The 27429-nt window shown below is 39.8% G+C and overlaps 2 protein-coding genes across 3 annotated transcripts in view; one reads left to right on the top strand and one right to left on the bottom strand.

The window, feature by feature from the left end:
* The first annotated feature begins 136 nt into the window (after positions 1-136).
* Positions 137-13057, top strand: LOC134668455 (mitochondrial pyruvate carrier 2-like). 2 transcript variants are annotated; one of them, XM_063525920.1, is made up of 3 exons: positions 137-398; positions 479-519; positions 12794-13057. In XM_063525920.1, the coding sequence occupies exons 1-3, from the start codon at positions 314-316 to the stop codon at positions 13040-13042; spliced, it is 375 nt and encodes a 124-aa protein (XP_063381990.1). In that variant the 5' UTR covers positions 137-313; the 3' UTR covers positions 13043-13057. The 2 variants fall into 2 exon arrangements, with proteins under 2 accessions (XP_063381990.1, XP_063381991.1); XM_063525921.1 differs by lacking the exon at positions 12794-13057 and adding an exon at positions 2397-4322 and having other exon boundaries at positions 149-398.
* A 4415-nt stretch (positions 13058-17472) lies between these two features.
* Positions 17473-27429, bottom strand: part of LOC134668812 (septin-interacting protein 1) — a 35828-nt gene continuing 25871 nt past the window's right edge. Inside the window, exons 6-14 of the mRNA XM_063526270.1 lie at positions 27202-27365; positions 26437-26620; positions 25322-25525; positions 23762-23979; positions 23374-23570; positions 22132-22350; positions 19874-20037; positions 18729-18957; positions 17473-17967 (exon numbers count right to left, since the gene is read on the bottom strand). Coding sequence (XP_063382340.1) covers positions 17792-17967; positions 18729-18957; positions 19874-20037; positions 22132-22350; positions 23374-23570; positions 23762-23979; positions 25322-25525; positions 26437-26620; positions 27202-27365 — 1755 coding nt within the window. The 3' untranslated portion in view covers positions 17473-17791. The remainder of the gene's footprint in view (positions 17968-18728; positions 18958-19873; positions 20038-22131; positions 22351-23373; positions 23571-23761; positions 23980-25321; positions 25526-26436; positions 26621-27201; positions 27366-27429) is intronic.

A 27429-nucleotide genomic window follows, 5' to 3' on the forward strand; every position in this document is an offset into this window, starting at 1 on the left:
TTAAATAAGATGTATATACATAACATTGCTAATCAAGTTAGATATGTAGTGTAAATAAAATAATGAACTTGCGGAAATACGTGATTTATTACCCAAAATATGTGAAACTAAACGCAATGACTGACAGCTCCAATCTGACAGCTAGGCAGGAAACGTCATTCTTATCAATTGGCAAGGTTGCTCCACGGCCGATTGGAGTGATCATGTAAATTCCTTCCCAGTACAAAATAGAACGTAATTCCCCAACCCAGTTCCCTCCACACTCATCAAAATATTCTAAAAATTTAATTATACAAATCAAAAAACATAGAAAATGTCTAAGCTCTACAAAACCGTTATCACTGCGTGCGACAGATATGTTCCTAACAACTTACGTCCGCTATGGAACCACGAAGCTGGTGAGTTTTATGATAATTTATACGTATAAATTAACATATATCCTAGGAAACAGTGTACTTATATTGTTTTCTCTTTTTAGGACCAAAAACAGTCTTCTTTTGGGCCCCTTTCTTCAAATGGGTAAGTAATGCGGATATTATTATTCAAGGTTGTTCTATTATTATTTCGTAACCTTGTATAGGGGCCGATAACCTGTAGCCACCATGTACGTATGTGGGTATGATTGACTGTTCACAAATAATATTGTATTCAATGAGATCACAAGCTTGGTGATCATATACATTGAGGAGACCAGTTCAAATGCAGTGTCTATGTTATCTATGTAACATATGCTCAGTATATTTTCTCTTCATATACCTGCTTCTTATGTAACTTTCTTATTTGTCATTCAGAAATCATTGGAAACTGTTTGCTGACTTATTTATTATGAATATTGTTAGTTTTCCCTTAAATTTGTTTTTGTATTTATCTACTTTTTCTTATTTATTTCTTTTACTATTTTATTTTTAGCATTTTGCAGATAAATAATATTATGCATGTTAAAAACATTATTATTTAATAATGGAATCATTGTACATGCTTAAATAACATAACACATATGCATTAACGGCTGACAATTTGACAATAAAAATTTAAAACCTAAAGTAATGTGTGAACCTAAGTAACACTGCCTGATCACATCCAGCAATGAATGAATATTAATAATTAAACAGTATTCATGATGTCTAAAGATACTTTACAACATTCTATTTCAATTAATGTCCATTAAAAAAATTCTGTCAATTAAATGTTACTTTTTGTCTTACTATTATATGTATATGTTCACAACTTATAAAAAAAACAACACAAATTGTAGTATAAATGCTACATAAACTCCTGTTGGCACATGTCAATTGGTTTAAGTGTTTTATGTTAAATAAAATTCATGCAACTCCGAATAACCTACCATACATATTAAAGGAAATCTTCGAACAGTGAAAATATACCAATATAGTCTGACTTAGGTCCAACTCACACTAGCGTCTTTTAAGCGTCGGCGTCTAATCAGCGCAGTTGCTGTGGAGTTCCCCCAACAGCTACGTCGAGCAGCAGGCATAGAGTTGATTTGACGCTGACGATCGGAAGACGCTAGTGTGGGCAATGGGGTGGCTCTTTTTTTTTTATTGGCTTTCCCCTCTTGTGTGTATTGGCAGGAGGGATTTTGCCAATGACGACGTTTTAAGACGTACCACGCACGTTAAGAATGTTCGGTGAATAATTTTGATTTGGTGATAGGATTTGTGCTGGGAACCTAAAACAAAAACATTTATTGTTATGGACATCACAGACAACACATGACATATGTACAGTTTATTAGAAAAAGAGCGGGAAAGGCGATAGTTTTGACAGTTAAGTGGCTCTTAATCTTAGAGTTCTTTGACAAGCAAAATAATCATGTGAAATGGAACAATAATTTATCCAGAACACAACATTAAAGACTGGGGTGTAAAAAACACAAGTGACATGGTGACTTCTAAATTATATTATCTGTAGTTTGCCAAACCCGTTCTGACCAGTATCTGGTCAGAGTCATACATCACTCAAATCACCCATCAAGACAGCGTGTTATATGCATGACAAGATTTTTTGTGAAAATTAGTCGAAAAGGGTTTTCCATTCTTATTATACATAGAGATACTGTAGATGGTAATAGTTCGTATGTTCAACAGTGCTGAAGTAAACACCTTAGGCAGGTACACACTTAATTATAGTTGCGTATGAAAGTATGTCTCTTAAGCATAACAATTTCAGGGTTCAGGGATAATGCATTGCATACGTTGCGTACGTGGGCTACGTGGATCCCTAGCTTTATAACAGAGTTCTGTCATTGTCATCAATAGAAAATTAATAAGACTAACTAGACTCGAAGCATATAATTCTAGGGACTACTCATGGTAAATTTCACTGTTTGAAGAAATCATTCCACGGTCTTGTCTCATACCTAATCATCCTTTCAGGGTTTGGTGATTGCTGGACTAGGTGACCTCACTCGGCCCGTGGAGACCCTTTCCATCCCCCAATCTGTATCCCTGGCCGCCACCGGCATCATCTGGTCCCGGTACTCTCTCGTCATCATCCCTAAAAACTATAGCTTATTCTCTGTCAATGTGTTTGTGGCCTGCACTAGTCTGTACCAACTCAGTAGGGCTGTGAGACACGCGCAAGAGCAGAAAAAACTTAAGGAAAACTAGACTAAAAGTAATAGAATGAAGTTTTAGCAGCCAATAATCTCTCTCTGTTATGTAATATTGAACAGCATGCAATGTAGCTTCAACTCCAACTGTACTGGGAATGGAAGGGGGCAAAAATTATATACCTATTTTATTTTTGTTATCAATATTCCCTAGTAATGTTAACGAACATGTACGTCTGTCTCCGCGATTGTTATGCCATAGGGTTGTAGCTAAATTGGACATTCCATAGCGTAAGTATTGAACTACCAATTTAGCTAGGACCCTAAATGGCTCAACAATCGCGGAGCGTGATGGTACATTCGATACCGAATTTTAAACTTCTGGGTATAAAAACTGTTGATACAGTAAAACCCAGCTATATTTTATTTTTGTTAAACTTACAACGTAACTTTATACACGGGTATTAAGGGGGTAGGTAGGTCGCACCATTCAGTCCTAAATGTGGCCAAATGTTCTCTTTATAATGTTACTCAACTTGTGATGAAGCCAATTCAAATCATTAAGTCGAGATTCTTTTGATTCGACATTCGTGTGACATTATGGGCTTCCGATAAAGTTTCTATCATGCAGTCACGGGTGACCCGTAGCGTGAGCCTTGACCTAAATATACGTCTGTTAACTTCGAAGATATTATACTCGTATAGCCTATTGAATATACAGGTAGTAAACGAAACTATCATATACTTTGCTTAAGTACATATATATTTTTGCCGCATGTATCTGGAGACTTCATAAATACGTAGCAGGGAGTTGCATTTCTTTCGCCTAAAACATTATTTTCAGAATTGAATGGTGCTTCTTTAGTTAGATAGTAAATCAATCTCAGTGGGTTTATTAATTAAGCTATTTATTTATTTTTGTTAAGAATGTATACGCTCAAGTCCTTTTTCTTGAGGTGTTTAGTAGTATTAGCTGTAACAAATTGTCTACAAAATTGATAAAAATTTGGTGACCTTATTAATTATTATGTTAGGTGCTTTTGCCTAAGTAATATACCCGACACATTGTTAAAAGACTTGTTATGAATAAACATAGTTTACAAAATCAGGGTTTCACTAAAAAAAAACCTTTAAAATATTTGTTCTTAAAACATAGTCTAAGTACACGGCAGTTAGAGTAGGTAGGTTAAACCTAACCTGTAGTAGGCTAACCTAACCTAAACCAACTTATTAGTACTATTAGTAGAAATAAAATAAATACGTAGTTACCGGAAAAACATGAGATCTTGCTTATCAGTAATTACCTATGGTGTAATAGGTGACTTTTATGTCATAAATAATAATTATTCTGTTTAAACGTATCTGTGAAAATTAACCATAATGTACTAACTAGAATAGGCCTTAATGCCCTGTCATAAGGTCTTCTTTGGCTGTCACAATTTGTACTAATCATTAGATCTCTTTTACTATTTAAGAGAATGATTCAATAATTGTGATCATGTCTGTGTTATTGTTTACATTATTTGAGACAGGCAGATTCAACATTATGTGTGCTATTGTATCCTAGGGGTTGTTTGGACCTGTGATAAAGAGTTACCTATGTATGCTATGTTATACGTTCGATATACAATGTTGAAATACATATCATTACTTGTGTAATATTTGGATCATTAAATCAGAGTTTTGTAAAATGTTGTGTATTTTTGTAGCGTCTTTCTTTACTGAACAATATAATGTTTTGTTGGTAATATTATTTTTGTTTGTCAACTTTCATAACTAATCAATTTAATCATGTTCTATCAGTGGTTTCAGTCTTAGTGCCGTTTTATCTAATCAAACCATCCTATCACTTCACAGAAAGTAATTTACTGCTGGTAGGAACTCGAGTCCTTTGAGTCTGAATTTGAACTAGGCTCGTATTTACGATGCTCGGCGCTTAAAAAACTTCTGAGCTTTTTAAGTTCCGAGTCGAGTCCTTTGTACTGTGTTGAGTCTTTTTTAAGAGCAACTCAAAAGGACTTGAGCCCCCGAAGAGACTTCGTCAATAATTTTATAGTACTTTCCTAAATAACAGTAAAGATTAGGCGTTCGAAATTGTTTGACCTAATATAACCCCATATAACCATTCCAGTCGCAGAATCATCAAAGTGGTAACTAAATGTCAGATGTGTCGTAACAGAGTCCACACAATGTGTCTAGAATTGTTTCGAAACAAAGTGTCGTCGCCGTGTCTACACTTTTCCGTAACAAGGTGTCGACACATTTGTGTGCACTTTGCGTGCGGTTTGCGACTAAATCTGACAGCGAATTTGTGACAGCAAATGTCAATATAAAATACCTCTTGAAAACCAAGGTTTGTCAAACTACTATTAGTGTCTCGTGTGCTCGTAATTCTAGTAAGTCATAATGGGCGATGCGAATGATAAAAATCGACCAAAACCATATAAACACCCAACACCCGTCAACCTTTTACAGAAAAGTTTTTAAAGTAATGCAATACGCTACTAGGTCAGGCAACGAATGCTCAATAAAGTTGTAGAAGGAAATGCTCGGAACACAATTTTTGGCTCCTTAACTTGGTTTGGACAAGTTAGGAGGTGAACATATCAAAAGTCCTCGGCCGTAGCCTTTGAGCGGGGGGGAGAGAGGGGGCTTTGAAGATCCCATTTTCCGGTTTTTCGATTATATCTCGGAAACTATGCATCGTAGCGACATGGCCACTTATAGAAAATGAAAGTTAATTTAATTTGTTACAAGTTTATTTAGTCAATTTTTTCCATATATTGAATAGTTTTTGAGATATCCGCTCTTGAAACTTTATTTAGGGCTCTCAATTTTATCTTAATCTCTACATCAGTGAAGGTGCTAGGCCGTGTTCCACAAAATTTAAAAACAATTTTTTTAGGGTTCCGTACCTCAAAAGGAAAAAAATTGAACCCTTATAGGATCACTCGTGCGTCTGTATGTCTGTCCGTCTGTCACAGCCTATTTTCTCGGAAACTACTGGACCAATTAAGTTGAAATTTGGTACATATATGTAAATTAGGGACCCAAAGACGGACATATAACGTAAACAAATTGATTTTATACCCAAAAAATGACCATTGCCCCCCCCCCCCCTTTATCTCCGAAACTACTAGGTCATAAATTTTGAAAAAAATACACAAAATAGTCCTTTACCTATCACGATTATTAAGATGACAGGAAAACCTATTAGAAATGTGCAGCCAAGCGCGAGGCGGACTTAATGTACGGAACCCTTAATACGCGAGTCCGGCTCGCACTTGGCCAGTATTTTTTAAACTCCTCTTGACGCTTAACCGCTGAACCGATTTCGTTGAAATTTGGTATAGAAATAGTTTGCGTCCCGGAACAGGACATAGGATAGATCTTATAACCAAAATCATCTTTTGAAGGTGTGAAAAGTGGCGTGAAAATTTGTACGGACAATCAATAACCGCTGAACCGATTTATATGAAATTTGGGATGGTCTACAATTCTACATCTTTGATTTAGTTGAAAATGATAAAAAACATGACTTCAAACCTAAACTTAAACAGTAAGTATTAACTTCAAGAATTCAATTCTGAATTCCGCCCTGCACCACATTTCACACCTTTAAAGGATGATTTTTGACATAACTTATCATGTCCTGTCTCGGGACTCAAAATATATGTGTACCTTTAAATTAAAACTGTTCAGCAGTTTAAGCGTGAAGAGGAGTTTAAAAGAAAGTATTTTAATAAGTTTATATGTTTTTACTTCGGAATGGTGTCAATGTGATACCATAACTAAATTTGGTACTGTGAATTTATACGAAAACGATACCAAACATGGCCTCGTAGCTTTACTGATGTAGAAGTCAAGATAAAATTGAGAGCCCTAAATTCTTATTACTTGGCCTAACTTGTGTAGAAGGAAAAGGAAAAATAAAAGTCTTCGGCAGGAATATAAGACACAAATATAATTTTTAGAGTTACTATTTCAACCATCAAACATAAACATACCTTGATTATATTATTCTAGTGAGATACGCATATATAAACAAAAACATAAAAAAAATTACAAGGTCGAAATGTCACGGAGCTTGTGTGAGTTATATGTGAAAAATAAAAACTTTTATGACAAGAAAATCTGGACACAATTTAAGAATCATCCAATTGCGTCGAGGAATCATCAGTATTTTTGCTTGTTTCATTACCTCCTTGCTTCTTTTTTTGTCCTTTGTATTCTGTAGCAATTGGTTAGATCTGAAAATAAAGATAACTTGCGTCGTCACGGATGTCGATTTATAGGTTTTAGGGAGTGCAGAATTCGAAAATGATGACCATTTTATAATCCAAGATGGCGGCTACGCATGTTGTCATAAAAGTCGTCATGAATATTGTTTTATAGGTTTTAGGACGTGACAGGTCCAACAATAGGGTATATTACTGCAATGTTCCGCCGCGTGCAGCACTACCGACTCAATAATTTCATAGACTAACTTATACATACTGTGCCTTAAACTGTTTTTTGACAAGTTTTCAAAGACAATAAAATATGACATTGATGCATCAAGGCGGTTTGTTAACAAGTGCCTACCGGTAAACGCGAAAATCGAAATTTAGTTATCCGCCTCTTTATCGCTCGAATATGCGAGAGTGATAGAGAGGCAGAAACCGAACCCTCGATTGTCGTGTTTCACGATAGGCGATATGTGAGTGACGTAGTGACGCATGTTTGTTTACTGTATGTGTACTACTAGTGCCACCTACGCAGAGCTTTGCCTAATATTCCCTATTGTCTACATCACTGTAATTGAAGTCACAGGCCTCCATGGGCTACGGTAAACGCTTACCATCAGACGGGCGGTGTGGTTGTTTGCCACCAACATGTTAATTAATAAAAAACTCCACTATATCGCCAGTTAATAAGTACTTATTTTGCGAAGCTAATGACATTTGTCACAAGAAATACGACAATTGTCACGAAATTCCGACACAGAACTCAAGAATTACCGAAAGTTCTTTGAAATCTTGTGACAATTTCCATCATTATCATCATAAACATCGCAAAAGAAATACATGTTTTTGCCGATATAATAAAGTTTTTAAAAATAATACAATGATGGTGACAAACAGGAATACGGCCCGCCCGATGGTAAGCGATAACCGTAGCCCATGGATGCCTGTGACGTCAGCAACAATGAGACTTGTCGAAATGTCGCACCTGTCACGTTACGTCACATTGTCACGCCAGGGAGTACATCTGAAAATTGTGTGTTCCCATTTGTCCCCATCCCGATAAGGTGGGAAAAAATGGGAAATATTTACATGCAAATCCTATTCCATCTGTTCCCTACGGGGATAAATGGGAATACATCCGAAAATTGTGTGTTCCCATTTGTCCCCACCCCGATAAAGTGGAAAAAATGGGAAATATTTACATGCAAATCCTATTCCATCTGTTCCCTGCGAGGATAAATGGGATTACATCCGAAAATTGTGTGTTCCCATTTGTCCCCACCCCGAAAAGGTGGGAAAATTGGGAAATATTTACATGCAAATCCTATTCCATCTGTTCCCTGCGAGGATAAATGGGATTACATCCGAAAATTGTGTGTTCCCATTTGTCCCCACCCCGATAAGGTGGGAAAAAATGGGAAATATTTACATGCAAATCCTATTCCATCTGTTTCCTGCGGGGATAAATGGGATTACATCTGAAAATTGTGTGTTCCCATTTGTCCCCACCCCGATAAGGTGGAATAAATGGGAAATATTTACATGCAAATCTTATTCCATCTGTTTCCCTGCGAGGATAAATGATAAATGGGATTACATCCGAAAATTGTGTGTTCCCATTTGTCCCCAGCCCGATAAGGGGGGAAAAAATGGGAAATATTTACTTTCAAATCCTATTCCATCTGTTCCCTGCGGGAATAAATGGGAATACATCCAAAAATTGTGTGTTCCCATTTGTCCCCGCCCCGAAAAGGTGGGAAATATTTACATGCAAGTCCTATTCCATTTACGTACAAAAATGTCCCCCTGTCAACTTTCAATCGAGATTTAATCGATAATTTATTCGATTAATATTCAGATTAATGCAATTTCAATCTATGTTAGGTCGACTAAATTAATCGCGATTAAAATATGAGGATTAACTTTTTTTTATTCCACGGCATGGCTCTTACACTTTGAGAATATCTGAAAACGAATGAACACAAGGAGCCATTTTGCAAATCCAGTAACTTTGTTATTACTTTTGACAGCGCGTGTCATGTGTCAACACAGAGTCGACACAAAGTCGAAACATTTGCGACTACTTTGTGACTGCAATATTTCTCAGCCTTAAACCATATTTATACATCATAATTAACAAGTTTCGTAGTATGTAAAGCGTTATTTCTGTTATTTAAGTATAGTATACGCATCGAAGTACTAAAAATGCATCATATAATATAGTTATGAACACAGGCACTGAGAAGTAAACAATTTCATTTCCGGCTAAACTAAAACAATGTGGTGGCGCGTTGATTATATTACACTTAGTTTATCAAATCACTCGAGCAGTTTAATTCCCCATAATAATTTAAGTCCTATTGTAATATAAATGCAAATAATATATAATTACGTCTTGTAATCCGTTTTAGAGATGGCGTATTAATGTCACTTATTTTTATTTAAGCATTTTTCCATCTGACAGTTTCCATTTGACAGGAACGAAATGAACGAATGAACGAATGATTTTGGCATAAAGTAGTCGCAAACCCGAAACAATGTGTGCACACGGCGACCACACTTTATGTCACTTTGTGTCATGTGTCGACCCTTCCCCATTTCTGGTAACTGTGTCGACACGGCGACGACTCTGCGACTGGAATTGTGACCGAAACAGACGGTGTCGACACAAGATGTGTCAACACCGCGTCGTAACGGCGACTAGAAATGGTTGTATGGGACGTTCATGGAAAAATGTCGCCGCACGCAGCTTCCACCGATTTTATCATTACGATTCCATTTAGAATGCGGCGAAACGTCCCACCCGCTTACGATTGGCATTGGAATTACCTATAGGTACCTTAATAAAGATGCGACTGTAATCAAAATTCCAAGGTCAAACTTATGCAGCGTTTTAAAATTTTGCAAATACTTATGATTAAGTATGTTCTTTTCCGGGACTCGAGTAAAAATACCTTCTTCGAAAGGAAACTTGAAATGATAAAATTTTAGAACCGGAAATAAGGACAGCCTTTTTAGTAATAACCTTTACCAGTGCTTACCCTATATACCTATAGTTTTAGATAGGCAAGAAATATACCTCCAGCTCCAAGGAATGAAGAACGATAGTAAGTACTTATACCTTTTACTAAGCATGTTTCTAAACTGCATGTAAACTGCATGACGGGACGCATGAAAGATTACAACCATGCAATGAGGTATATGGATATTAAAATATACATTTTTATATTATGTTTATGTAGCACCATTGTACCACCGGTACGGTTTGTATAACACCAAATAAAATTGGTTCATTTGCTGAGCTTAGTAGTGTAGAGTAGAATTTGGTATGTGTAGTAAGTAGTGGTACAGATGTAGTGCATATATGTAATTATTTTCCTTCGTGTTTTCACGGAAACGTACACGAACGTGTCTTGCTATTTCAGTCAATCTCGGTACAAAAAGGTACTGAAGTTGACTGAAGTACTTAGCATGACAAATACGAATGTTACCGAACAAATACGAAGGAAAACAATTATGTACTACATCTGTACAGTAGAGTAGAATTATTTTTGATGTGTACATGTTTTTTGACTAGGAGTTGGATCACATCTAACTCGTGAGTCAGGAATGTGAACCTTCGACACAGTAGTTAATAGATTCCATATTTAAAGACGCGTACCTACCACGTCACGCGTCCCTCCGTCGCTGCTATTTCAATATGGAATGCGAGTACTGCCTAAGAAGATTCAAATTCCTTTGGCGCGACCATCTCCAGTCGTCTTTTATTGGGCCGATTTTCATTTTGTTGTCGACTTTTCTTTCGTCAGATATTGATAGCATTTAGTAAGGTAAAAGTACGCTCCACCGAACGCTCAATATCCGTCCGTATTACCGAATTTCTTCTATTTTAGGCTGTAAGTCGATTATTTACAGCTGATATTTACTTGCGTATTTTTTTTCCACGAGTTAAATAAGTACCTATCTCTTCCACTATGCCTCAGAGTCGGCCAAATTGTCCCGCAGTTGGGACGTGGCAACTGATCGAAACGGATCGTTGCTGCCGATTGCCACTTTGTATGGGCAACCTTAAAGAAATCGGTAAGAAGTTGCGTATATTTCTTAAGGTCATAAAACCTTTTAAATTTATTTCTGTGTTTCAAAGTATGGTTTTTCAGTGTGACTACTTAATTAGTTTGTGTATTTTAGTCAATTTAATTAATTTAGTGCAGTCATATTATCAGAAATTAAGCTTAATGTGAGTTTGGTGATGAGTACACCGACAATTTGATTGGAAGGTATTATCGAACAGCGTCCGGAATCAGGGAAAGCGTATGTTTATGAAATTATTTTTTTAATGGTTGATTACGAACTATTTAGATTAACTACCTAATTTCACAAATAACTTAATGTATTTGTAATTTTATGAGCAATTGCCGAACAACAATAAGCTATATATATTATTTTAAAACTGCGTTTGAAATGTTCATGTTTTACGACTTTTTGGCATCAAAATAAGGTTTTTGGCAAGACTATTATCAAATAATAATTTTAGATATTTTACGTCAGTATTAGCAAGAACTTTACACATGTACGGTTTTGTAATGGATTCAAGTATTAAATTTAATGATAGATTTGTAGTTATACCACATTGATTACGATTTAAATACTATTTTCAAAATCCGTTCGCGAAATAGGTTCCACATATTTTCCATGTTTCGTTCACCGAACGGCGGTTCAGTAAATGGTACCCATGGTCTCTGCTACCGAACTCATGTTTGCGTTGGCCATGTTTCTATTCGACGTTCATGAGAATATAATCCTTATTACGATAACGGCTAGGTCGATATTTATATGTTTATTTTTTGTGACCATTATTTCAATGCCAGCGCTTTTCAAACTTTAGACATACTTATTGGACGCCTGATAATAGTCTTGGAATGTGGACAAAAAAACTGAATAGGATAATAAAAATAATGAAGCAATAATATTTTATACAGGGTGGTCCGAACCTAGATGTCCAAAAATTTTTTTTAGATTGCTCTCGTCGTGGGCGATTGTGATTTTTTTAAACTTTTATCTTTTGTTATGAAATTCCGGGGTTCCCATACAGGGTGGCTAAAAATTAACTACATTCCCATTCCCAGGGAGGTTTTGGGATTATACTGAGCAACTTTTACTATGGGACCAACTCCGAAATCGTGAAAAAAAATTTACCCTTCCATAGAAAATGGACGAGCCAAAATTTATGAAACAGCCAAATTTTTTTAAACACATGCGTATATGTTTTATAATTGTTGCGTACCTTACTTACTGACTTATTTTTCAAAAGTATTTTTCAATAAAAAAGACACGTCAAGATCGCTTACCATCTTTATAATGCTAAAAAACGAAGCATAGTAGGGATTTAATAGTGAACTACTGAAGTTTGAGCACCACTCAACACCATATTTTCATACAATTATTTCCTAGTTCGGTAATGCGGGCTCCCTATTCGGTATAATGTGCAAATCACGTTTCTTAGTTCGGTAAACGGTACAAACAAGGAAATTGGAAGAAATGACTTTAAAAATGTTTTTAATACACGTCCAATCATTTCAGTAATTTATAGGTATGTTTAAATGAGGACAAATTTATCTATGTTTCTATTTTAGTATTGAACATATTCGTAAGAAAATATCAGAACTAATAAAAAAATTAAACGTAAGTTTAGGGCTTAAGCATTCGGTGAAGCGTACATTTACCTTATGTCTCAAGAACTAATGGCTGGCAATAAAATCCCAATTAGGGACAGAAAAAGAAGATACAATTTTCCGTTGAGTTACGAAAATTTCAGGATACGTTTTCAGAGGACGATTTTTTTGAACATATGGTAAAATTGCGCGTATATTGTACAGAATAGGAACTCTAACTATTCACCAAATTTTATCTAAGGCAGTCGAAAAAACCCGACAACAAAATAAAAATCGGCCCACCTATGAATCTCACACCTCATACAAACCCCCGATATTTCCAGAGCCTAGTCCTGACGTCCCTGGACGAGTTCCGGCGCCCCATCGAGACGGTGTCGCCGTCCACCGCGGCCGCGCTCAGCGCGACCGGCCTCATCTGGACGCGGTACTGCTTCGTTATCAAGCCGGTCGCTCATTCGCTGGCGGTGTGCAACTTTTCACTAGGGATAGCCAATGGTGTGCAGTGTCTTAGGGCTATGAGGCACCAGTACGAGAAAGATCAGGCTGCAGCGGTTACCGCCGCATCTGAATAGTCCCGCTTTCCCATTTAGGCCCACATGCACCATCCTACTAACCCGGGGTTAAGCGGTTACCAGTACAATTTGACACTATTGTACTGGTAACCTTGGTAACTCCAGGTTTAACCGGTTAACCCCGGGTTAGTGGAATGGTGCAAGTGGGCCTTAGGAATTAACCCTTTGACCGCCATAGACGTCAACTGGCTCGCGCGGCTAGTGCGGCTAAAGCCCAATATCAACCGTCGTCCATTCCCTCAAGGTTCACGATGACGCGCCACGCACGATAGTCTTGCCGTTCAGAGGGTTAAATAACCTAGACTTTTTTAGATAAAATAAGATGTACAGAACCAACCAAAAGTATCTAATTCAGAGATGGAATTTTGAATCGATTAAGGTGCGCCCAACTGGCATTAAGTGCAATCGGGCTCACATAGTAAAAAAGTTTAGTAGTAAAATTTTCATCCTTACTGCTAGGAGATAAGGACTAGGTAATCATTTTTTTAATGTACTATCGAAGTTACAATAGATTGGGACAGGGGCCTGGCCGCGTAGCCAAGATGCCGATCGCTTACGCTCCGTAGCGATCGAAACGCAACTGTCACTGTCGCACTAATATGGAAGACTGATAGAGAGACATAATGTCGCGCATAGTGATAGTCGATAAAAATGCAACCGTGCTGCGCCCGCAGCTTTCAGTATTTCTTTGTTATCTCTTTTGAATTTGTCTTGTAACGTATTCCAGTTATTTATTCAATAGTTAATTATCCACAGTGCCATTTATGATCGAATTTATTTTTATATAGTTAAGGATATTTTTTACTACTGTTAAAAGCCCTTCAACTTGCATACTAGCGCCACTGCTAAATAACCGTGATTATTTAAAATTAACGATAGGTATTTAAAAAAAGGGGGCCGCTACTTACTGTATTTAAGTAGGTACCTTTTGAATACATCAAACTAGTTTGATCTATGAATCAAAACAAAAACGGCCGTTTTATCTTTAGACGCATAGATTGACGAATAGCAACATAAAAACTAGTTTGATGTGTTCAAAAGGTACTTAAACACAAAAAACACCACGTAGCGCCCCCCTTTTTTAAATACCTATAGTTAAATTTAAATAATCACGTTATTTAGCAGTGGCGCTAGTGTACACGTTGATGGGCTCTTAAGTAAACTTAAAAACGTTTTTTTTTAAATTATATGGAAAATTGTATAACGTCATAACTCCACTTACGCTTTGTTGATTTATTTGTTACCAATATTGTTTTAGTTAAATTTGTATTGCATTTGGTTGTTTTCATTATTTAACCTTTTATCTAAAAACAAGTGAGAACACGCTGAGGTAATTGAAGGGAAGACAGTACCTATGAATAATAGTAATACAAGACCACATAAAAGTACTATATTTATTAATCACTTAAAAAACTATGCAATTTTAAATAAGTTACTTCATTTTCCAACGTAGTCTTACCCTCTTATTCATAGGCATAGAACTATACGGGCCTGATTTAGTTAAATTATGTTTTATCCCTTTCTTACAAATGTATAAGTAAAAATGACAGATAAAGACAAACGATTATTAGATAATTGAGGTTCGTAGCGCGTTTATGAATAAGGGGGCTAGTCTATACTATAGACTATAGTGTACATCATATCCATTATGGATTATGGACCTTCAATGCGTCATATTTTTCTTATCAGATTTCTTTTTTTTATACCACGTCCGTGCCAAACAAGCATGCGGCCCGCCTGATGGTAATCAGTCACTAGTCTATGAACGCCTGCAACTCTAGATATGTTACATGCGTGTTGCTGACCCTTTAAAAACCTGTACATTCCTTTAAGGTGGTTCGATTTTCATACAAAATTCAATCAAAGCTCATTAAGTAACTACACACTATTAGTACATAAATATTTCCGCATTTATCTTCCTTCGAATATTCGTTTGCGCGAAATTAACAGGAAAACAATGTTTCATACAGAAATCATGCAAAAATCATAGTTAAATTTTCATCAATTTTACGTATGTGTGTGTCACAAATGTCGTGTACAGATACATTTGCGACGTTGCCATACCATTTCCGACGTTGCCGGGCTGACCACGGCGCGAATTTGGAGTGCCGTCATGTTTAGTGCAATTTTGTTGACACTGACGTTTGACAGGTACTTAATTGACCTAAGCGAGAATAAGTACCCGAAGTTCGTCAGCTTAGCTAAGAACTATCATGGCGTGTTATGCAAACAGTCGCTTTTTTGCTTACAAACGGAAGATTCCCGGTTCGATCCCCAGTCAATTGTATGCTGGAACATAACTTTTTGTATTTTTGTTACATCTAAATTTCGTATTGTTTTTTTATTTTTATTTAATTTTTCTTATTATCATAAATCGATTGATTAAGTATGGTATGGGCTACACGTATTCGTTTATTTTTGACAAAGAAAATTAGAAATTATACTCTACCTAATCTCTCTTATTTTTACAATCAGGACATCCTGACTGCAATAAAAAAGAGATATATAAAATTTCCTGTGGATAAAATAATGGATTTTGTCTATGAATGAAAAACACAATTATTACTATAGTTTGTTTTTTTTAGCATTAGAAATAAGGTAAACAATCTTGACGTGTCTTTTAATTGAAAAACACATTTTAAAAATAAGTTACGGCAAATATGTAACAATTATAAATCAAATACGATCATTTATATTCTTCTGCTTTCATAAGTAATAGTTTTTTGATTTTTAAAAAGCGTTTAAATCTGTGTGCCTAGCCAAGATGCCAGTCGTTCGCTCCGTAGCGAACGTTAGGGTAATACCTGTCTCTATCACTCTGCCATATTAATGCGACAGACACGGCTGCGCTTCGGTCGCTACGGAGCGTAAACCATTGGCACCTTGGCTAGGCACCCTGGTCATCTGGAAAGCGAAACACATACGGAACGCGTTTCTATTACTCAATACAGTGGCCAGTTGCAAATTCGGGCAAACTTAACTATACCTAAATCTGGGTGCCTAGCCAAGATGCCAGTCGTTCGCTCCGTAGCGAACGTTAGGGTAATACCTCTCTCTATCACTCTGTCATATTAATGCGACAGACACGGTTGCGCTTCGTTCGCTACGGAGCGTACACCATTGGCATCTTGGCTAGGCACCCTGGTCATCTGGAAAGCGAAACACATACGGAACGCTTTTCTATTACTCAATACAGTGGCCAGCTGCAGATTCGGCGGTAATCTTAACTATACCTAAATCTGGGTGCCTAGCCATGATGCCAATGGTGTACGCTCCGTAGCGAACGTTAGGGTAATACCTCTCTCTATCACTCTGTCATATTAATGCGACAGACACGGTTGCGCTTCGTTCGCTACGGAGCGTACACCATTGGCATCTTGGCTAGGCACCCTGGTCATCTGGAAAGCGAAACACATACGGAACGCGTTTCTATTACTCAATAAAGTGGCCAGCTGCAGATTCGGTTTTAAAGTTAACTATACCTAAACCTGGGTGCCTAGCCACGATGCAGGCTAGTAGAGTTCTCTTTCACCTTCAGCAGAACCGGGAGATCCAAACCTACCTACTTTTCATCTAATAATCTCAAGAATCAGTGCATGATTCAAACTTTACCGGTTGCCGTGGTAAGACCTAGGATTTACCATATCGGTGTTGGTAAAAGCCCGAAGTAAACTAGTAAGATTTAACATTTCGGGCTTTTACCGATCGGCATCGGTAAAACCTAGGTTTTACCGGTAAATCCTAGGTTTTGCCGTACTTCAGGCTTTTACAGTAACATATATATAATAATTGCTCGTTTAAAGGTAAGATAACACAAAGGAGAAACAAAAAGAAATTACCTACTCGCACCAGTCTTGAACCCCAATCCTCTTGCACGTAGTTATTTCCACGAACATACCGTTACGCTATTGCAATGCAACATACCTACTTACGTTGTGTGAAATTGTCTACTACAAGGATCACGGAAACACTGTTTGCATGTGTGAGTAATACTAGGAAAAAGCGTGACAGCAACACTCCGTCGAATTAAAAAGGTGGTTTTTGCACAATGAAGTATTCAATGTTTACTTTAATTGTTCAATATTTATTTAAAGAGTGCGCGAAACATACTTTTAAGTATACAAATACCATGACCATTTCACAAAAAAATAAAACCTGAAATTTTGCAAAAGTGGTGCCATCTAGCGAGAGTTAAGTTTTGAGTAACCTAGGCGAACCACCTTAATAGGGATTCGATTAGACCAACTATTCCTCAGCCATACCCAGCAGCCTGTTTGGCTCGAAGGTGCGGCCGCTGTCCGTATGACGTAGCACTGCAGGTGGTTGCGATCTTGTACAGCGGACGCCCTTCCCGCGTCCGCACGTGATGCCTACAGCGCGTCAGTGAACAGTTCGGGTGGACGATGGTACACTATTCCTCAGCCAGCTGCGCCCGCTGTCCTTAGAGTACATGATTACGTTCCGTATGACGTAGCACTGCATGCTGTCGTTGCCGATCTTGTACAGCGGACGCCCTTCCCGCCTATAACTCGCCAGTGAACAGTTCGGGTGGACGATGGTACACTATTCCTCAGCCATACCCAGCAGCCTGTCCAGGCCGACGGGCTCAAAGCTGCGCCCGCTGTCCTTAGAGTACATGATTACGTTCCGTATGACGTAGCACTGCATGCTGCCGTTGCCGATCTTGTACAGCGGACGCCCTTCCCGCCTACAACTCGCCAGTGAACAGTTCGGGCGGACGATGGTACACTATTCCTCAGCCATACCCAGCAGCCTGTCCAGGCCGACGGGCTCGAAGGAGCGGCCGCTGTCCTTGGAGTACATGATCACGTTCCGTATGACGTAGCACTGCATGCTGTCGTTGCCGATCTTGTACAGCGGACGGCCTTCCCGCGTCTTGCCCGCTAGCGGCACGAATGTTATACCTGCAACAGATAGGAAATATAAATATGTGTTTATGTTTTTTAACTACTACGGAATCTATGGGTGCACTGCGCATGATACTTGAGTGTGCAATGTATAGATACCCATTTTTAGGAGGCAATTTAGTCTGAGCCGCTAAGTGAAGGCCGAGATAAGTCGAGGATAGAGTAGAGAGGTTTTTATTTTAAAATATATTTTTGCATCTTTGTCTCTCTACACACCTCGACTCTAAATAACTCTGAGAACCTCTTCTACTACGTAGTAGAAGCCAGCACATCCGTGGTATTGCTGATTTTCTTCTCCAATGTCAATGTGAAGCGAGGGGGTTGTCCTACGGAATCTATGTCTGCGCTGCACATGTAACTTGAGTATACCATTTTATGGTAGGCAATTTAAAAGTCCGATCCGCTGAGCGAATGCCCATATAAGTCGAGGATGGATAGGATTTTACAATATGTATTGTTGTATATTTACCTCTCTCTATACACCTCGACTCGAGCAGCTCCGAGAAGCTCTTCTGCTGCGTAGTAGACGCTAAAACATCTGCAATCTTGCTGGATTCCTTCTCCGCCGTAAACGTGAAGAGGGGAGAGGGGTGGTCCGATGGAAAGTATGTCTGCGCTGCGCATGTGACTTGAGTAATTGAGTATACGTACCCATGTTATAGGAGGCAATTTAAAAGTCCGAGCCGCTGAGCGAGTGCCTATATAAGTCGAGGATGGATAGGATGATTTTATTTTACAATTTACTGTTATATATTTACCTCTCTCTATACACCTCGACTCGAGCAGCTCCGAGAAGCTCTTCTGCTGGGTAGTAGAAGCCAGTACATCCGCGATCTTGCTGGATTCCTTCTCGGCAGTGAAAGTGAAGCGGGGCGGAGGGGGCGGCTCCACGGAGTCGATGTCGGCGCTGCGGTTCATCATGTCGAGGGCCTTGCGGAAGGCTTCGCGGACGCCCGGCTCTTTTAGAACCTCCTCGGGGAAAATTTTCTGTGTAATAATATATAGAATAATATAGACATTCCTAATATTTATTAGGAAGGTTTAAAACTGTTAGTAGGTCTCTACAGGGGATTAATGGGGTTGGCCGGTCAAAGCATTTAGTAGATGGCGCCAGCATAGATTGCCCTGTCAATCCCTAGAATTGTGTCAAGTTATTTTTTTATATAACTATATAGAATTGTATGCCTTAGATGCCAGCCCTTTAAGCCAAATCTCATAGAACTAAACTAGAGAAAGGGGCAAGCTATGATGGTGCCATTTATGCAAACCATTGACAGTGCTAACCCCATTGTAACCTAAGTTTCAATCTCACAACAGCTTATTAGTTGGATAATCTCATTTGCAGGGCCATCAGCGTTAAGCTTTGTGTGGTTAAACGTATCGTAATTTTGATTAGTAATAGCCATTGAAAAACCAGTTTGCATTTTGTATTAGTATTATTGGTTAAGACTGACTTATAGGTAACATGAACAAGTTCGTTCAATAGCGATCCTTCAATATCCAGCTTAATGCCAAATGGCGTCATTAACGAACCCGCCGGCCTAGCCAAGGTTACAATCGCTATCGCTTCGACAACGAAAAGCATTATGTCTCTCTATCACTCTTCCATATTAATGTGACAGTGACAGTTGCGTTTCGATCGCTACGGAGCGTAAGCGATTGGCATCTTGGCTACGCGGCCAAGTCTCAGTTCTATTCATTTTCTTCAGCGTCCAGGCTTCTGAGAGTCGACCGTGTATCACGTTCGACTTGTCGCCTCTCTGTCGCAGTTGTAAATTGGTACGTGTGATTGGAAGGTAACGCGTCGAACGAGGTTCGCGTTAAGCCCTCGGGATTCGGGTTCAGCTGCGCCATCTATTAACGGAATGATATAACAAAACTAAAAGTCTGGAATGGTACGGACCTTGAACTGCGTGTAGCTGTGCAGCACCTGCGCGTGCTTGGGCGCGGTGTTGAGCCAGGCGGCCAGCGCGCCCAGCCAGCGCGGCAGCAGCGCGCGCGCCGCCACCGCGCCCAGCGTGGGCGCGCCCAGCAGCTCCAGCCAGTCCACGCACCACAGCCACGCCGCTACACACGAACAAAGCCACAGAATAAATAATAGTACTAGGTGCAGAAGACTCAATGTCTAACAAAACGCGTCCGTTACGATCAGGACAGATATGGCCGCTAGGTGGCGACAGCGCCACGCGCGGCTTATGGCGAACCCCAAAATTGGGGTCGAACGGATGTACTTTTAGCTACCTGTAGCAAAGCGACGAAATCGCGGAGTGAGCCACGCCTGACAAAGCGTACAATCAATCAATGATATTTCTACTAAGATTTCGTACAATAACTGCAATTGGGTACTTTTAATGTATGGGCTACCAACTCAACTGTAATATTCATTTCGATACGGTTTAGTCAACTATAATGAAATTGACCAATCACAGCTCGCCGCGATCAAGAGGACAAAACAAAACCATAGCTCAAATGAAGTAGTTTTTATTTTAGGTTGTATACATAGTAATTGCTTCATAAGTCAGAAACTCGCATGTGACACCCTTAATATAGCAACATCCATAGACTACGATAACCACTTAGCGTTGCTTGTTAGTCTATCTCCATAGGCTACGGTGGCCAAAATCGAGAAAAAAACTGTCTGAAAATTGAATTTAGCAAGGAGCAAGTACCAGGGCCTCATGAGTTACGAGAAGGTGTCGTTGACCAACCCGCCAGGCCGCCGCGGTCGGGACGGCTGCTCGCGTATCTTAGCTGTATACTTTTGGTTTGTTTACCTATATAATTCTGCTAGTTTAAAGTATTAAATAGTATAAATTACTGAAATTTATTATTACGTTTTGTTTTTGTGTTCGATTGCGGTAATAAAACTTAATGGTTTGTATATGTTAAGAAAAGAAGTGCATAGGTATTAAGTGATGAAGAAGGATTACATTTTTCAAGTTATCTAATAGCTATGCTCTCACTGCTCAGGTGAAAACTTTTGTGTACTACACGAGATCAATAGTAGATTGTTAATCAAGGGTGGAAAGTGATCCATTTCACCCAAGATATTTTGGCGCTCGAACGAAGAGAGAGCGCCAATAGTTCGAGGGTGAGATGGTTAAATTACTTTTACCCGAGTTAAACACTCTACTTTTCATTTCGACTATGAGGAAAGTCAAACACAAGAAATGTAGGTTGATTATTGGTAATATTATCATTACATTACATTCATTCATTCAGTTTTACTTTTTTTAAGGCGCATATACATTAAGGCCGTTTCAGATACATCCCAATTTAAGATCAGATTGTCTATGGTTTTCGATTTTTTTTCGATCAAAATGTAAATGGCACCAATTTCAGTCATGCGGAAGCTAATATGAGAGCTTTTAACTAAATAATATGCTGTTACTCGAAGTAAAAATGAAAAAAAATTACTTTCCACCCTAGGGTGGGAAATGAAATTTTCCACCCGGTTATCAGCCCATGAAAGGTGAACTTTCCGAACAGGAGAGATGAAAAGTTATTTTTAGTTACACGGGACTCAAAATAAGCACTCGAAGGAATATCAAACTTTGATCTCTTGTTGTACAAATAACCAGTGGCGTAACTAGGGGGGGGTTGGAGGGGGCACGTGCCCCGGGCGCCATCCAACGGGGGGGCGCCAAAATGCACAAGACCTTTCGTTAGGAGGGAGGGGGGGCGCAAATTCGGTGCCTGCCCCGGGCGCCATATCCTCTAGCTACGCCTCTGCAAATAACTATTGTTGACTCGTAGAAAAAGTATTGTATACAATATAGTGATATGATCAAGCTTTTCAATCTCGTACCTTACTTAGGCAACTTAGCAAGCTTCATTGTCTAAACACGGTACTCGACTGAAAAGCTCTCTGTTATATCACGATTGTATAAAATACTATATTATTCGATCTCATTAATTATAATGCCATCCCCTTAATGTGTGACGCAAAGCGATTTAATCCGATCCGCCGACATCGTTCCAACCCGGCCCGCGGGCCAGACTCCAGGGGTCCAGCCCTAATAACAGCAGCAACCACATACACCAACCCCTCCCCCCCCCCCTCGACGCCAACGGTGGCCCTCGCGAAGTTTCCGAGGCGCAATATGGCCCGCAGGTAAAAACTTTGGATACCCCTGTTCTAGTCGGTTAATTAATTCTTACTGTTCTCCTGCCCGACGAGGTGCACGGGCGCATGTTGGAGGCAGTGCTCCAGCTTGGGCACGACGTGGTGGTGCAGCATGGCCGTGAGCGCCGCGCCCCACGCGCCGCGCCACGCCGCCAGCAGCGGCCGCGCCGACCCGTCCGCCGGGTGCCACGCCGCCAGCGCCGCCGCCAGCCGCGACCGGATCAGCGGGTACACCGCGGTCGATAACGCGGACCCTGCCGAACAAAACCTCTCTTACGGTCCTAACAATTATCATGGGGATTTCTCCAAAGCGAAAATACAGTTTCGAAGCAGGAGCAGACACATCGAGGACAAACGAAAGTTTAAAAAAAGAGTAATAAAACTTTATACACGCCTTGAAAGATAATACTGTTCGATAAATTTATCCTGGTCACGGCACCACGTAGGGTACATCGCCAATTATTAGCCAGTTTTCAATTACTGGCCACCTATACTAAAATGAATTCTGTGTATAGGTGAATAGAACTCATTTTTGTAAGAGGCGGCCAGTTATTGAACGAGTGGGTTGTGGATAAATTTCAGTTACTGGCCATTTTCCTTATACTGAAAATGAGTTTTATTTATCTGTAAATAGAATTCATTTTTGGAATAGGTGGCCAGTAATTGAAAACTGGCTAATAATTGGATTTTCGTACCTTATATACTAAAATGAACTTTGTTCACCTATAAATAGAAATCAAATTAAGTGGCCAGTAATTGGGGGGTGGCTAGTAATTGGCGATGTACCCTACAACGTTTTACTTTATACGGGGTCATTTTTAGACCGTTAGCCATATTGTGCGAGATGATTAGGTAGACCATACTAAACAACTTTTTCTATGGGACCAACTCCGAAATAAATAAATAAATTGTGGCCGTTTCATACATTTTGGTCGAGTGGATGTCGACGTTTTCTATGGGAAGGCCAATTGGGATTTCGGGGTTGGTCCCATAGAGAAAGTTGTTCTGTATGACCTATTTAATCACCTCGCACAATATGTCTAACGGACAAAAATGACCCTGTATATTTCTTTTAAACTTAATCACAATCATTATTACATGCCATCCTGGTATACAGATCGAGTGTGCGTAATAAAATGTAATGGTTAATGTTGATGAGCACGGCTTCCATCAATAACCGTGGGGCCCCTTCGTTGGCGGCCAGTCGCTCATAACCGCATTAGCCCCTCCATTAGTGAAGCCACCTATCTGTATTAGCTAGAGGATGTAGTACTCACCAGCGAGAGGATGCCACGGCAACACCCAATGATGCAGCGGCTGCGTGTCGTGCGTGGGGTCCCAGCCTCGCACGGCCTCCAGTAACCGTGGGGCCACAACGTTGGCGGCTACAGACGCTGACAGCCAAGGAGGGCAGGCCTGGGACCACTCCGTTAGGGAAGCCAGCATAGACTCGGGGATGCGGGGGTTCCATACTCTGAATAGGACAATGAAATTCATATAAAACTCTACTGCCGAGGTATTCCACCTCAACTTTTGTTGACGGAGTGACACGTAGGGCAGCTATGACAGATGAGTTTCAATAAAATCTTATAAAACATGAGTAGTGCAATTCAGTCGTTCGATCACTGCCATCTAGCGTAAAATGTGTGCATTAATTATACTTACGCGGCAGCAGTCTTAAGTGCAGGAGCATAATGTTGCCAGAGCAAACTGTTATAAGCCTCTTCGCTTAGCAACTGACGCCATTTGAGGAACACTGGGACAGGTTCAGCGGGCGCCTTGAGAGGGTCCCACTGAGCCATGAGGGCGCTGAATAAGGGGCTGACGATGTTGCCCGCGATGGCGCCGATGCCGAACATGTCGTATTCGAGCGGGTAAGATTCCTGCGAAATAAAATTACATTACATACAAATATTAAAATAAATGGTTATTTTAATTCAAAATTATTCTTCACAATAGGATTTCGCTTGAGAGCTAGTTCGTTTTTTTAGCATTAGAAAGAAGGTAAGCGATCTTGACATGTTTTTTAATTGAAAAAGGCTTTTTAAAAATCCGTAACTATTACTAATGAAAGCAGGATAATATAAATGACCGTATTAGATTCATAATGGTTACATATATGCCGTGACTTATTTTTAAAATAGGTTTTTCAATTAAAAGACACATCAAGATTGTTTACCTTATTTCTAATGCTAAAAAAAACGAACTATATGGTCTCGCTTGAGACCATTTAACACAGTGGTTCTTAACCTTTTCAGACCGGTCACCTCTATGACTAACTAGGGAACCTGATTTTACACCCCTCCTCCCAATGGTAATAAAAAATAAAACGTGTACGTTTGTTGTATTGTTATATTAGGTTAGCTTATTACCCCTGTAAAATACCAGTTTTACCCCCACGGGGGTAATTACCCCTAGGTTAAGAACCACTGATTTAACATCTTGTTGTCAAATTAGAAGTATTAGAACTAGAGTTGCACTAAACAAAGTCTGCAGCGGATTTGATAGCGTAATAATTTCATAGAACTCTGACGTTTAAAATGACACTTGCACTGCGTGGGCTATCAAAATCGCTGCAGACTTTTTACGGTCTGACTATACCATAAAACTTACCAACCTCTGTTAAATTTTGTCTCTTTTAGCAGACGGAAATGTCAAAATGATGGATAAGGACAAACGATTATCAACGGTTTGTTAGATTTGACGTATGTTTAAGAATAATGGTTTACAAATACGTAAGTACACCCGTATAACGGACTCCTTGAAGGAGTGGCCAGACATAGCACTGGACAGAAATCTGTGGAAAAATTGGGGGAGGCCTTTGCCCAGCAGTGGGACACAACAGGCTCCAAATAAATAAAACCAAGAGCTACACGAGCTTATTCCACCGTCCCCATTCTACCATCGGACTTTTAGACGCACGGCCGGTTTCCATCCTTACTTGGTAGATATTCCACCAATTCGCACGAAGCGCTTTGCTTCTACTTTCCTTATGCGCACTGCCAAGGAATGGAATTCCTTGCCGGCGTCTATATTTCCGTGTTCTTATAACCCGGCAACCTTCAAATCAAGAGTGAACAGGCACCTTCTGGGCGAGCTCGCTCCATCGTAGGCCACGTCTACGCCTCGGCTAGTCTGTGGCCATGAGTAAGCCCATTCATAATTTAAAAAAAAAAAAAAAAACAAAACCCGTATACAATTTTAACAACATAAAAGACTTCTCACCTTCAGATCCGAGACGACCTCATACGCCCTCTCAAGCGAGAGGTCCGGCTCGCTAAGCTTTGCTACTCGCTCCCTAATATCTCGCACTTTATCGATAATCTCATCCTGCTCTTTAAGTTTGTCGTCGCACTCTTTCAGGTCTCGCTCAAGAACCACGATCTCGTCTTCCGCCTGTTGGAGCTCGCGAGCGTTTTGGATTATATCCTGGGAAAAAATAGATTAATTTAATTTGATACTTTTGCTCTTAGACTTAAAGACTATTTTGGGGTGAAGCTGGGTTTGAAGTTAATGCGTTGCAGTTATAGTGGGGTAATTATAAATTTTATAATGTAAGGAAGGATAATACCGCCGGATCGAGGGCTAGACATTCATAATCCGTTTTCTTAGTCTCGCCGCAAAATTATTATTAAAAATACATAAGTACTTGTATTTTTATATTATAGGTATATCAAATGAGGTACGTATATCAAATGTAAACGCATTGTAAGTACTATAAACAAAAGTTGTCTGGAAGAGATCGCTCTTTAGCGATAAGGCTGCCGCGTACCTGTTGTTTACTTCTCTCTTTATTTATTATATGTGTTCTTTGAATATTTTGAGGTGGTGCGATAAGGAGAATTCGTACTGTATTGTGTTATACGAGGGGTCTCCAAACTTTTTTACCTGAGGTGAGGGCCATATTGCGCCTCAAAAACTTTCGTGCGGGCCACCGTCGGTTTATGCGCCGGGGGAGGGTCCCCGGTTGCTGCTGGTAGGAACAGTTCCACTCTCAATGAATGCTGAACCCCTGGAGCCTGGCCCCCGCGGGCCGGACAGTGGGCACTCGCTTCGGGTGTCGGCGGGCCGGATTGGAACGCGTCGTGGGCTGGATTTGGCCCGCGGGCCGGGTGTTTGGTGACCCCTGAGTTATACTAACCTGTTCACAACACTCCACCATCACCTCCACGTTATGCACCAGCTGTGGGGCGGAGAAATTAGTGCACTTTCGTCGCGGCTCGTGCTCGAAGCGGGGCGCCAGCGCTCGCAGCGCGTGGTACCCGCGTAACACTCGCTTCTCTTTGTACATGTTCTACTGACCTGTATATCTGTCCCACTCTAACTACATGTCCACTAACCTGCTCACAACACTCCACCATCACCTCCAGGTTATGCACCAGCTGTGGGGCGGAGAAATTGGTGCACTTTCGTCGCGGCTCGTGCTCGAAGCGCGGCGCCACCGCTCGGAGCGCGTGGTACCCGCTTAGCACTCGCTTCTCTTTGCCCGTCATGTCGATTACTGGTACTCGAGACAGCTCGCTACTGCAAAAGAAATATGACTTTGTAAACCAAGTCTAAATAAAAAAGGTAATGTATGCTATATAATAAATTATTAGACCACAATTCCTAGTATAGTGTTTTCAGCACAAAATCCTACAGTATCCTTCTTCCAGAAGCTACACAATTTTGTAACTTTATACGAAAAGTCTAATCTCGAATGATATCTAATTTTAATACTATCTTTTTAGAGTTCCGTACCCAAAGGGAAAAATCGGGAGCCTATTACTAAGACTCCGCTGTACGTCCTTCCGTCCGTCTGTCACCAGGCTGTATCTCACGAACCGTGCTAGTTAGACAGTTAAAATTTTCACAGACGATGTATTTCTGTTGCCGCTATAACAACAAATACTAAAAATAGAATATAATAAATATATAAGTGGGGCTCCCATACAAAAACGTGATTTTATTGCCGTCTTTTGCCTAATGGTACCGAATGGTTTTTTCATAATTCCATTTCACTTTATGGCACATTCAAAATACTAGACTTGAAAATATCGGGAGCTCGAAAACAATACAAAAGATTTAATTTTATGGATAGATGAAAACGAATTGTAAATGAGTACCTGCTGATAGTGTGCACGGTGGGCTTTCCTTCCTGTATGACGTCGTTGGAGTCTCGGTAGAAGTACCGGCCCTTGTGGGACTTCTTCCAGTGGTATGACTTCTCTGGGGCCTTCTCATCTTCCTTCTCTTTCAGACGGCGTTCTTCTTCTCTCTTTGCTTTTTGCTGAAATGTTAATGGATATTTATTTTACGAAATTTAGAGTACTTAAATTGAACTACGTCACATT

The sequence above is a fragment of the Cydia fagiglandana genome, chromosome 1 (assembly GCF_963556715.1).
Source record: "Cydia fagiglandana chromosome 1, ilCydFagi1.1, whole genome shotgun sequence".
Lineage (NCBI taxonomy): Eukaryota > Metazoa > Arthropoda > Insecta > Lepidoptera > Tortricidae > Cydia > Cydia fagiglandana.